The 13,638-nt window shown below is 35.6% G+C and overlaps 1 protein-coding gene across 3 annotated transcripts in view; it reads right to left on the bottom strand.

Moving 5' to 3' along the window:
* LOC111155690 (PR/SET domain 5) overlaps positions 1-13,638 on the bottom strand; it is a 222,148-nt gene that overhangs the window by 75,559 nt on the left and 132,951 nt on the right. For all 3 annotated transcript variants that reach the window (XM_022515994.1, XM_022516003.1, XM_022516012.1), the window contains one exon: positions 1,193-1,286. In XM_022515994.1, the coding sequence (XP_022371702.1) occupies positions 1,193-1,286 (94 nt within the window). The remainder of the gene's footprint in view (positions 1-1,192; positions 1,287-13,638) is intronic.

Genomic DNA, 13,638 nt, shown 5'->3' with positions numbered 1-13,638 from the left:
GAGACTGTGGACTCTGAGAAACAAACTGAGGGTTTTGGAAGGGAGGGGGTGGGGGGTTGGGTGAGCCTGGTGGTGGGTATTAAGGAGGGCACGGATTACATGGAGCACTGGATGTGGTGCATAAACAATGAATTTTGAAACACTGATGAAAAAATTAAATTAAATAAAAAAAAAAAAAAAACTTTACTATCTTTGGCATTTTGAATTGTAGACACTTCTACTTGACCAGAGAAAATTTCTTCTAAGATACTGTCTTATCTGTACTGTTGTCATAACTGATTGTTTTACTTTCCTCAGAAATATTAAAAATTTAATCAGCAGTAGTAACTTTGTTTCAGAAGATGTTCCACGGATTAAACAACTCAAAAGCAAACAATACAAATATCGCCTACATTATGCCATTTTTCTTTACTTTTAGATACAGTAATGTAACAAATGTCTGGTTATTTCCATATCTGAACACAGAACTCACTTTAAAACTCAGCTTAGCAATAGCATTTTCTCTGAAATAACATAATATAAAGTGTCCTTTCAGCGATGTGGGTATAAGGTGTTGTATTCTAAAAATATCTCTTTGCATAGTATGTATGTGTATAACTTCTCCCAAAAGAAAAAGAAGTGTTCCTGCCAAAAGAAGTTAAGAAGTCAGAGGCAGCATATAGTAAGAAGAGAAAGCACCTGACTGAATCTGGATGCTGTCTCTAGATCTAGAACACCGCGTATGTCACCATGTTTCTCTGGGTCTGCATTTTCTCTACTCCCCTCGCATTAACAGGTTAAATTAGATGTGCACTCTGATCCTTTCCAACTTGAAAAGTCTGTGAGCTAATAAAATCATGCCAGACATCTGCATATTTTAACCATTATACTTAAAAGGGAACAAAAATGTCTATTTCAGACAAATTTCAAAGATACTTTACTGAACATAAGATTTTATATACAAACCTTAAATAGTGGAAAGAAATGATATAAAATAAAATGTCTCATAAAACAATTTATCTTTATGTGGGAAAATAAAGCAAGAATAAAGCAAGAAAAGGAGAAAGGCAGAATTACCAGCCCTTTTTACATTCAAAAGCAGATCATGTAACTATAAACAGGTCCATTTTTGTGACGCCAACATTCTCAAGAGTTATAAGAACGAAGTTTGAGATAATTCAATTTGCCCTCAACTGCTTGTATTGTGACTTACTGTTATGTATGAGCAGGTGTCTCTGCAAAGAAAATGGGGTTCGGAACAAAGCTTTACATTCCTCACATTGGAACGGTCTCTCTTCAGAATGCGTCTGCAGATGAAAGAAACTGAGTCAGGGGGGTCTAAAATCATCTAGTCGTGACAATAATTGGAACTTGTATTCGTGATGCGGGAGAGGAAGGGGAAGGTAGACAGTATCTTGTTTCTTCTGGTGATATTCTTTTACCATAAAACCATAAACACAAATACACTATGTTCACAGGAGAAAAACAACTCTATTTTTAAATTCTCACATTAATTATATATTTGATAAATAATAAAGGAAATTGTTTCTCTAATCTCAAAATGCTAATCTGAATATACCCAGATTTCTCAGGATTTACGCTGCAGAGTAAAATGATTTATAATTTCTCTGAAGACTAAACCTTCATTCTTACTGGACAGGCTTTCACTATGGTAGTATAACACTTTCAAAATAATCAAAGGAAACTGGTAAAAGGAGACAGTTTCCACCTTCTCCCCTCAACATCACTGAATAACTTCCAATAATTTTTAGTCCTAGATACCATTTCCCCCTAAATTAAACTAGAATATTTACTCATACTTAAACCAAGTAACATTCATTAAATATTTATTTTGTGTCACTGCTACACTCAACTTAACACATTACATGAATTTTTTCACTTAATTCTAACATTAATTTGATGGACAGTATACTATTACTGTCCCCATTTTACAGTAACTCAAAGAGTTACAATAACTTGCCAGAGATCAAACAATGTAGACGCAGCAAGTACCTTTAAACACGGAACAAACAGAAATACACTGAGAAACAATAAACAACAGGAAACCAGGAATGAAAACAAAGCAAACAACAAAACAGTATGCTTATTCACTTCTCCTGTTTTTTTAATCACACATCAGTATTAACCTGTTTAGCACAAGTCAGTATATAAAATCCTATTCTACCATTAGAATTTATTCAGATAAATTCTAAAAACCAAAAATTGAACTATATTCTCTTATGATAATAAAACACATCATATAATTCATTAGTTTTTATGATACATGTGGCATAAAAATAAAGGGAATAAATAAAGCACTTTATTCACAGCATAAAGATTTAAAAATTTTCTTAGTTTAATGTACATTGTAATATTCAAGATGTACATATTACATATTAACATAATGTTGGTGAGAAGGGATTACCATGTCTGTTTTCAGTTGTAAAAAATATAGAGAAAGGATGAGGGGAGCTAATTAAAACTTGAGAAAAATTACACGTATTCAAGTGTGTTATTTAGCCTTATAAATGAACATGATAACTGGGAAAAAATAGAAAAAAGAGTAAGTTTCTTTCACTACATAAAATATATGGACACTTAATATAGCAAAACACGGCATTTCAAATTGGTAGAACAACAGTGGACAGTTTGGTAAATGGTTTTGAGGCAGCTGTATAGATATTTGGGAAAAAATTAAACTGTATCTATTATTCATTCACCCCTTTCAATAAATCCCATTTCGATTCAGCTTTTTTTTTTCAAATGTGAAGAACAAATCCTCAATATACTAGAAGAAAATATGAGTGAATTGTTAAATACATTTTGAGCAGGAAAAGGCTTTCTAAGCATGGCAGAAGCTCAAATATGCAGATGAGAGAAGGCATTAAATTTAAAATCATAAGGCAAAAATGTTTGGTGGCAAAGAATATTTGCAATATGAAATAAATATTTTAAGCTGCTAATATAAAGAGTTATGGCACATTTATAGGAAAAGATGAAAACTCAAAAAAAAAAAAAAAAAAAGAGGCAAAAAGATTCCTCCAAGTAGCACTCTTGCAATCTCCTTCATTACTTATTTTGTACCCAGGCCATGCTATGCACCTCATGCCCTTATGTGTCAGTCCTGTTTTACCCACGGGGGAGATAGCAGTAAAAACAGAAGACTAAGTCCTAGCTATCACGGAGCTCTCCCACTGGCGAGGAGAAAAAGACAATGAACAAACCATAAAACATGAAGTACATGCTATAGAGAAAAATAAAGAAGGGAAAGGGGATAGCAAAAGTTTCAAAGAAAGGGGTAGCAATTTAAGCAGAAATTCTAGCTGAGAAGGTGACTCGAGAGAAGAACTGATGGAACTGAGGGAACAAGGGCACGTCTCCCTCTGAGGCCTCTGGGCAGGAAACACCACGAAGGCCAGTGTGGTGGAGTGAGAGGAAGAAGCACAGAAGTGGGGAGATGAGGCTGGAAAAAAATGGGAAAAGAAGGAGAAGGAGAAGCAAATCGTGTAGGATCTGGTTGGGCACTGCAGGAATTTTGCTTTTTACTGGAAGAGATAAAAAATCTCAAATGAGTCTTGAGCCGATGACATTTCATAGGATGCTAAGGTGGGTGTGCTGAGAACAGGAGAGAGGGGGACATGGGAAAGCAGAGAACCCAGAGAAGCAACAGCAAGAAACCAAACAAGAGAAAATCAAGTCCTCCATCAGAGTGGTAGCTACCAATGTACAAAGAAGTGGTAGATTTCCAGATATATGACGAAAGTTAACAGGTTTTTGTGGAGAGACTTGAATCTGAAGCATGAGACACAGGAAAGAAGATCTAAGATTGTGACCAGAGAGACAGTAGGATGGATCAGCCACCAGAAGAGCAAGCAAGAAACAGGTTTGCTGAAAGATAAGGGGCTCAGTTTGGGGTGGGTTCAAATGACTAGTCAAAGATGTCTAGTAGACAGTGGAACATTTCAAGTCTGCATCATAGTGTAGAACATTTGGGGATGTCAGACTATATAGTTTTGGGGCACACCTGGCTGGCTCAGTGGGTTAAGCCTCTGCCTTTGGCTCAGGTCATGATCCCAGGGTCCTGGGATTGAGCCCCGCATTGGGCTCTGCTCAGCATGGAGCCTGCTTCCTCCTCTCTCTCTGCCTGCCTACTTGTGATCTCTCTCTGTGTCAAATAAATAAATAAAATCTTAAAAAAAATTATATAGTTTCAGTATTTAAACCCATAAATATAATGAGAGAATGAAAGTTAAAAAAACAAACAACTCTCTGTGGTATATCAGATTGGCAGAGGTAAGGAGAATGGATATTACTCATTGTTGACAAAAGGAAAAGATCGAGCAATCTCATCTCTTGTAACCGGGAATGTACATTTTCTGAGTGGCAGTGTGGCTCTATTGACCCAAAATGACAAACAGACACAGTCTTTGACTAACCAACTCCCTTGGCAGACATAGATCTGGCAATTATTTACATAAACAAAAACTTTTTAAAAAAAAAAACAGCTAAATGCCTACTGACAGATATAAACCTGGTTAACTAAATTTGAGTGGCTACTGTATATTTATTTTGATATGGAAAACCCACTAGAACATATTTTGAGTGTCAAAAGAACAATGCAAACCATTATAGGTAGAATACCACAGGCCACAAACATACACACATGTAGAATGGGGTGTGGGAAGATGTCCTACGAAACACTGAGGAGGGTTTTCATAGTAAAGCAGAGAGTGGTATTTGATGGAGCCTTTGCTTTCTTCTTTATACCTTTCTTTGATATTTAGTTTTCTACAAAGGGTAGATAATATTATTACAAAAAGAAAGAAGCTTTGTCTTTAGAGCATCCATATTGGAACAAAGGGTTGCTTTAGTCTTCCAAAAGTATATTCCACCCTAACCAATTCTTTCCCTTTTTCCAAATCTAGGACAATATGACGTGTGGCTATGATTTAGTAGCTTGATGATGAAATAACTTGGGATAGCATGAAGGCTCACACCTCTGTTAACCAAACCAAAGCCACAACATCTAGATATGGCCTGAAATCAAGAGCTATTTTATGTAGTTAAGCTGTTAGTGCACAGCCAGGTGAATAAATATTTTTGTCAAAGATTCCAATACCACCAACAGAGTTGTGATGGCATGACCTGTCAAAGTCTCAGCATAATATTCTTTACGAGTACAGATAAAATTCAACTTTTTAAAGGGTGCTTATGCTTCCATTTTTCATCACTAAAGGGTGTCAAACTTTTCACTGACTTATTAATTACATTATCCTCCCCCCACTTAAATGCCAAGTCACTGATGACATAACAAATGAACTTGTCCATGAACTGTACGTATATCTTATTATGTATCATATCATATATCTTTTTACGCACCAAGTCTGATTGTTGTTGCAGATGTAGAAAACACATAAGAAAATGTGTTCCTCTATTTATAACACCTAATAAAATGTCTCAAGAATGCTTCAGGTTTTCAACATAATTTTTATACAATCATCACCAAATTAGCACGTTTCTAGCTATATAAACCAAATATTAATTTCATGAGAACAGAATAAAATTCTCTTTGGGCCCATTCACAATTAAAAATTATAACCTGGACTATCACCAATATATATTGCTCTGTAGTAACAGTATTATTGGTAATGATATTTCTTCTTTGGGTCATGTACAAAGCAAGAAACTATCTTAAAATTCAGGGGAAATAACAGAGATAAAATAAATTTGTATAAAATATTCCTGAGATATATGTGTCAGAACTATTCTTTTTTCTTTAAAAAAAAAAAAAGAGTTTTGTTATTGAAGTCTCAAGTCTGCATATCATAAGCATATTACGATCCCACTGGGTCACATTATAAACCTAAAGCTGCATAAAATGTGTGTCATCTGGCTGTTTACAAGGTCCGTGGATTAAATTTTTACTGTCAGATTTATAACTGGCTTCCTTAAAGGGCCTCGTCCTCACAAAAATGAATGGAAACTAGAGAGGTATCAAAAAAAGCAGCTCAGTGCAGGAAAAGGTAGCTCATTTCACACAGATAAGTTAAGATTATAAAACGGAGGTTATGCTCTTACAAAAGTATAGCCTTTCATGACCAAGCCCAACCTTTCCTCTGCTTGAAAAGCCACAATTCCATTAGTACAAAGCCATAACTCCATGGAGCCAACTACTAAAGACTCAAGTTTATACCCGGATCAGGGCAAAGGGAATTTGCTAAAAGAAGGAATAATCACAGACTTATAGAAGTCTTCCTTGGAGGACAGCAATTCAGACTACCACTCAGGGAGTTCTCCCCCCTACAATACTGCTAAAACATGGCATCTCATATTTCTAACCAAGGGCATTTCCAACAAATACTGCTTCAAACACATGACCCTTCAGGCTAGCTGACTTGACCATTAGTTTAAAAGTTCTGCCTCTGCAATGGCCACTATTTATTACAGGTAGCCCAGAGTCATACAGAACAAGTTTACTCTCTCTCCCACAAGAAAGCTCTTTGAATATATGGAAACAGCAATCATATCCCTTCACAAATGGTTGTAATAACCAGACACCTGCAGCTTCATTCATGAAAATATGGCTGTCGGGCACACCACAGGAATTGTAAAGCAGAACTTTCTGAATAGAAGTACGCGTTCTAATTTTTATAACTCATATGGAACAACTCACAGCAATTATACCAGCTCCTCTAGTGGGTAACTCGTTTGCTGTGCAAGATGGCTAAGTAAATCAGTAATTCTGCAATGAACTTTATGTGCCATCCAAAAATAAACAAGTGCAGATACCTAAAGTACAAACAGACAACAATGGATTGTTGGATTTTATAGGATTCTAATCTTATATAAAATTATACTCTCTAAAAATTAATACCAGTTGTGTAAGAAAGTTTTCATTAACATGTAATAGAAAAATAATAGTAAAAATAGGATAAAAACTAACAAATAATAAGATAAAAATAGGATTCTCTCCACACACCTCTCCCTGAGATTAAGGGTCTCTTATGGTTGTCTCCCTCCTGATCCCATCTTGTTTCATTTTTTCCTTCCCTACCACCCTAGCCCCCAATTCTGCCTCTCAAATTCTTCATATCAAGGGAGATCATATGATAATTGTCTTTCTCTGATTGACTTATTTTGCTCAGCATAATACCCTCTAGTTCTATCCACGTCGCTGCAAATGGCAAGATTCCATTTCTTTTGATGGTTGCATAGTATTCTATTGTATATATCTCCTACACATCTTCTTTATCCATTCATCTGTTGATGGACATCTAGGCTCTTTCCATAGTTTGGCTATTGTGGACATTGCTGGTATAAACATTCAGGTGCACGTGCCCCTTCAGGTTCCTACATTTGTTATCTTCAGGGTAAATACCCAGTAGTGCTATTGCTGGGTATGTGATATGGTGGGTGCTGTGAAGTGTGTAAGCCTGACAATTCACAAACCTGTACCCCTGGGGCAAATAATACATTATATGTTAATAAAAATAATTATTAAAAAAATAGGATTCAAATATTTGGCCAGACAAGATAGATAGATAAATAGACAGATGCTAAAATGTGTGTGTGGGGGGGCGCCTGGGTGGCTCAGTGGGTTAAGCCTCTACCTTCAGCTCAGGTCGTGATCTCAGGATCCTGGGATCGAGCCCCACATCAGGCTCTCTGCACAGCAGGGAGCCTGCTTCCCCCTCTCTCTCTGTCTGCTTCTCTGCCTACTTGTGATCTCTCTCTCTCTTAAAAAAAAAAAAAAAAATGTGTGTGTGTGTGTGTGTGTGTGTGTGTGTGATGTTTGTGTGTTCCATCCAATTATCTAAGTGTCAGATCACCAGAGGACATATTCTCAATGAAACCTTCATAAAAACTAATCTATTTTTCAACCTAATACAGATATAAACTAAATTCAAAAAAATTACAGTTTAGAGTCAGTTTCCAATTTTAAATATAAAACATCCAAGATGGGATATTAGGTTCAAAGTCTATTCTCTACTGAAAATAGTGTACTTCAGCATATTTTAAGTATAACATACAGTTCTCATTTGTACATTTTTAGTTTTCATTGGTTCAGATTTATGACATTTGCTGGTATAATACAAATTTTTTGTTCATTTGTCTTGTTTTTCACATTCCACATATAAGTGAAATCATATGGTATTTGTCTTTCTCTGCCTGACTTATTCCACTTAGCATAGTACCCTCTAGGTCTATTCATGTTGTCACAAATGGCAAGATCTCGTTCTTTTTTATGGCGGAATAATATTCCATTGTGCATATACCGCATCTAATTTATCCATTCATCTATCGATGTACACTTGGGTTGCTTCAATACCTTGGCTTCTGTAAATAAGAAGGGCACATACATCTTTTTGAATTAGTGTTTTCGTAATCTTTCAGTAAATAGTAGTGAAATTACTGGATCATATGGTATTTCCATTTTTAATTTTTTGAGAGCTCCTATACTGTTTTCCATAGTGGTTGCACCAATTTACACTTCCATCAACAGTCCCCAAGGGGTCCCTTTTCTCCACATCTTCACCAACATGTGTCTTGTCTTTTTGATACTAGCCATTCTGACAGGGTTGAAATGGTATTTTATTATGGTTTTGATTTGTGGTACAAATTGTTATATGAGAAGAGTATCTATTTTTCAAAAATATACAGCTTTCCATTTAACTTAGCTTCCAAATTTATATTACCTACCATCAAAATTCTGATATCATTTAAAAATTCATTAGAGAATAATATGAGAGCAGTGGTTATAAATCAGGATCTCAGGGGTGCCTGGGTGGCTCAGTTGGTTGGGCAGCTGACTCTTGATTTCAGCTCAGGCCATGATCTCAGAGGTATGAAATCAAGCCCCACATCAGGCTCTGTGCTGAGCAGAAGCTTGATTTATTCTTTATTCTCTCTCTTCCTCTGCCTCTCCCCTGACTGGCTCTCTCTCTCAAATAAGTAAATCTTTGAAAATAATAAATAAAATAAATCAGGGTCTCATTCCATACCTAAAAACAAATTCTTCATGGATTAAAACAGTAATAAAAAGGAAACTAATATAACTTTTAAAGGCATTGATAAATGCTTGTGTAGTGCTGGAATAAGAAAGTTTTCTGAATAAGACCTAAAACTCAGAAGCTGTCTATACTCAGAAGCCATAAAACTCATAACCCATGTCATATTTCAAAACATAAAAATGTAAAACCTCTTTATTCAAATGATGCAAATTGATAGATGGAGACAAATATTAGAAACAAAAATAGCAAAGGATTAACATTCATAATACCTATAGAGCTCCTAGAAACCAATGAGAAAACAGCCAAATGGTCCAATAAAAAAGTGGATGAAGAGAAACCTATAAGCATTTCTAAAAAGTAATGTGAATGGAACATAAAATTATAAAAAGAATACAACTTCACTAAACATTGCTTAAATGCAATGAAATATCACTTTTCCATTCTCAGACTGAAAAAAAACCCTGACAAAATTAAACGTTGACTGTACAGATAAAGGGGCATTTGAATCACTGCTAAGTGAAAGAGCTTTTTCAGAAGGCAGTTGGGCAGGATTAGTAGTAAATGTGGTCATAATTATCAATTTGTAGACATAATGTGTACAGATTTAATATATTTAAGAAAACCCCAAAATGTATACATAGGGGAGTGAACTAGAATTGTGGGGGACCAGGGAAGGAAGGTGCTATTAGGGATCACGACCTAAGTTGCATAACTAAGTACCCATGCATTCATGTGTGTTTTTGAGATTTTATTTTCTTAAGATATCTACTACCAAAAAAAGGAAAAAAATGTTAATCAAATTGAAAAAATAACAAAAAAGGGGTGCCTAGATGGCTCAGTCATTAAGCATCTGCCTTTGGCTGCCTTCAGATCAGGTCATGATCCTGGGTTCCTGGGATGGAGCCCTGCATCAGGCTCCCTGCTCAGTGGGGAACCAGCTTCTTCTTCTCCCACTCCCCCTGCTTGTGTTCCCTCTCTTGCTGTGTCTCTCTCTATCAAATAAATGAATAAAATCTTAAAAATAAAATAAAATAATCCAAAAAATGTCATCTTACTCTCTTTCAATATTTCCAGATGTGAGGTTTTAAGAGGGTTAGGGATGTACACTTGATTAGGCAGGTTAAGTGAAAGAAGTTCAAAACCCTGGACTGGGCTGGGCTAGGCTGTAAAAAGCACAGCAAAGAGTAAAGCTGATATCCCACTAAAGGTGAGCTCAGGAGGTAAGCATTAGTCTGAAGCTTCAAGGCAGAGACAAGACTTGGAGGCCAGAGGTTTAGGAGTCGAGACCCTATTCCCAGAGGAGCAGAGGATGAAGGAAGCTCTGAAGGGCAATGAGCAATGATTTGGTTCTGGCAAACACTAGGAGGTACCGTCTCCAGTCAGTGACTCTTAAGTTAATATCTGGGGGTGGGGAGAGTGGAGGGAGTAGAATAAAGCTGGGAGGGAGGTTTCTCTATTAACATCCAAGAATAAAGGGGAATCACTGATGTGGCAGTAAGTAAACACCAAGCCAAGTATTTATCTCAGAATTACAACAGCTCAAATTAAAGGTTTAAAGAGTAGTACTTAGGTATCTCAGACTGTTTAAACTCAATTAGTGTAGAATGAATACAACAAGGATTTCTCAGTGTATCACTAAACCACTAATACCCTCTTAAAATCAAGAAAGAAGAAGAGTATACAAACAGCACTGCAAATGTGGCAAAATGTACTGCAAATATATGTATATTTTAAATCACATCTCGTATATTACAACAACTACTAAGAACATTAAATCTTATTTATTTGCTATGATCTTTTTATGGACTTTATTTATCCATACTATTTATGTCACATTCAAAGCACAATGTGGCCAGTAAATTAAAGTACAGAATCTATCTTCAAACTTATAGTTTAATCTGGAAAATAAAGTGCTTATGTTAGAAAGTATACAGTGCTATCTCATCATGCACTGCAGAAAAAATTGCTTTAATTGGGTAAGTGATTTGCCATTAGCTAAATAAGCCTCAGACAAACATCTATCTCTTGTTTCTCTCTGTCAGATTCAATTCCTGCATGCCTCTCTCAGTGTGAGCATCTCATCATTGTGAATGTGCTTCCAGAAAACAAAAATAGATAATTTTGTACAACTGAGCACCTTGAATGCTTTACCTATAGCAGATGTAAGGGGGAGAAATGTGGTACAAAGTCAAAGGAAAAAGTGACTGTGATGGACTTACTGAGTGATTCTTTCAGTCTACAACATGACACCTTCCTTAGAGATTTTCAAAGAGTTTTTTAATTATATAAAATTTATGCCATATTTTATATAGTTTTAGAATCTAATCCATGATTCACTTATGGAGAGACTTATGCTTTCCTTTAAAGAAGGCTTAATAAAATTTTACATGGGCAAAATCTGATCTGCAATGTCTGTCAAACAGACCATGACCAAAAAAATACTTTTTATATTGAAATTCAGCATACATACACATACACACATGAATGTATTATTTCATTAAATTGCCCTTATTCTTATATTTTCTATTCTATTCTTTAATGTCCATTCATGACCCAGTAAATTGATTTCAAAACACAAAGTGGTCATGGCCCCGAGTTTGGAAATCCCTGAATGAGATATTAATATAGAAGGCCCAATGGAATTATTCCATGAAAGGGTGTGACCAGAGTTCCTCATAGGCTTCTAAAGTTCATCTCTGGAGGGTTATGTAAAGGGTCAGAAAAGGCCTTTTATTTGAATAGACATTCCTCTGTCCCCTGAAGCTTGTTTATGACTTCATCAGGACAAAACCTCTCTGTATTCATTTCCATCATCAAGCATGTAGTGCCAGCTTCATGATCCAGGATGACTGAGTCCATCTAGAGGTCCTGCCTATAGCAGGAGGAGGGGAGCACTATACACCTTCTCTCATTCTGCTTTGCAATAAATTTGATAAGGAACAAAATGGAGGGTGAAGACTACTTGACTAGAACTACAAGTTCTGAAGTGACTGCCCAGTTATGATTTATAGATCTAGTTAGATCCAGATGAACAAGCATTATTTTAACTAGATCCAAAAAATTCAATTAGTATTCAGGTCAAATAATTGTCAGAAAGGATTAGGAAGAGGAAAAACTAATTTTGACCTACTGAGCCTATATAATTGGCAAAATGATGGAACAAGTTATTAAGTTTTAGAAACAAAAATCACCCCTTTAAAGTTTGATATTGCCATAATCACACTGAAAGATAATATTTCCTTTTCAAGCAAATCCAAATGTTAAGAGAAGAATGACTCTAAAATGAATAAAGTAAGTATAATAAAAATGCAAAAGTTACATAACCAAAGAAACCAAAAGAACAATTATTTTATTTAAAATAACCACCTTTGGTTGTGCTATATGATGGAGATCAGTTAGACTCAGATGGTTTTTTTTTCCCCCTAATTTCCTTGCATATCCTTATTTTTCAGTTTCCTAACTGGCCATTAATGAATAATGATGGAAGAAAAAGTTTATCTGCTTTTTCTACATAACTCTTGGAGCATATTTTAGACTTTTTCACTTAACCATACCAAATACATGCTAGGATCATACAGTCAGAATCACATTTGTCTATAGCAGAAGGATTGAATGTGCTTTCCACTTTGGAAATTATAGGCATCATTGTTTCTATCCTTCCCAAGACATCATTATTACTTTCATTTGATTTATGGCTTAATGTATGCGAGATGGTGCAAAGATCCTGTGCCAAATTCCCATATGGCATATAACATAAGCCAAACTGAAAAACTCGTAAATGTGGGTAGATCAGTTTCATCAAAGAATGGAGCAAGAGAGTTCCAGAGACTGAGCAGGAAACTAGCCAGATAATTTTTTATAGTCATGCAATTCCAAAGCAGCAGTAATAAATGTGGTCCTGCCCCTGATCATTTAATGCTTGAGTTAAACCTAAGGGCAGTCAGCAAGAAATTAGGCAGAGACAATTTGGGACACTATCAATCAACTCTTTTTATTTTCTGGTAAATCTAACTTTTTTTTTTCCTTTTTAGGCTAAAGCTAAAATTATGTCACTAACTTTTTAAATGATTTAAAATAGAAAGAATGATGCTTTGAAGTCTCAATAAATATTGAAATAACTATAACTCCAATGGACTGATATAAGAGAAAAATAAGCAACAAGTTATTTTAAAAGATACTATATACATATTACTTAACAGCATGCTAAAATATGTTAACCAAAATCAATAAGCAAGCAGTGCCATAGCCAGCTGGGCAAGCACTCCAAGCCCCCAAGCTTCAACTGCAATCCTACCACAGCCAGTGAGCACAAAAGGCCCACAAAGGGTACATCTCTCCAATGTCTGGGGCTGGGGGGAATCTCATGACCATGGGGATTATACTTCTGGGCCTAAGAGTTATAGTAATACAGGCCTACAATCAAGAAGCAAGAAAAATCCCAAAAAGCAAACTTATCTTCCACCTGAAGGAGCTAGAAAAAGAAGAACAAACAAAGGCCAATGCCCATAGAAGGAAGAAAATAATAAAGATTGAAGGAGAAACAAATGAAATAGAGAATACAATAAACAAACAATAGAAGAGATGAATGAAACCAGGAGCTGGTTCTTTGAACAAATTAACAGAATTGATGAACTTTTGGACCCATTAA

Source organism: Enhydra lutris, unplaced genomic scaffold, assembly GCF_002288905.1.
Source record: "Enhydra lutris kenyoni isolate GAN:26980312 unplaced genomic scaffold, ASM228890v2 scaffoldscaffold3, whole genome shotgun sequence".
Lineage (NCBI taxonomy): Eukaryota > Metazoa > Chordata > Mammalia > Carnivora > Mustelidae > Enhydra > Enhydra lutris.
The sequence above is the reverse complement of the archived record's forward strand: the minus strand, read 5'-3'. Positions and strand labels throughout refer to the sequence as shown.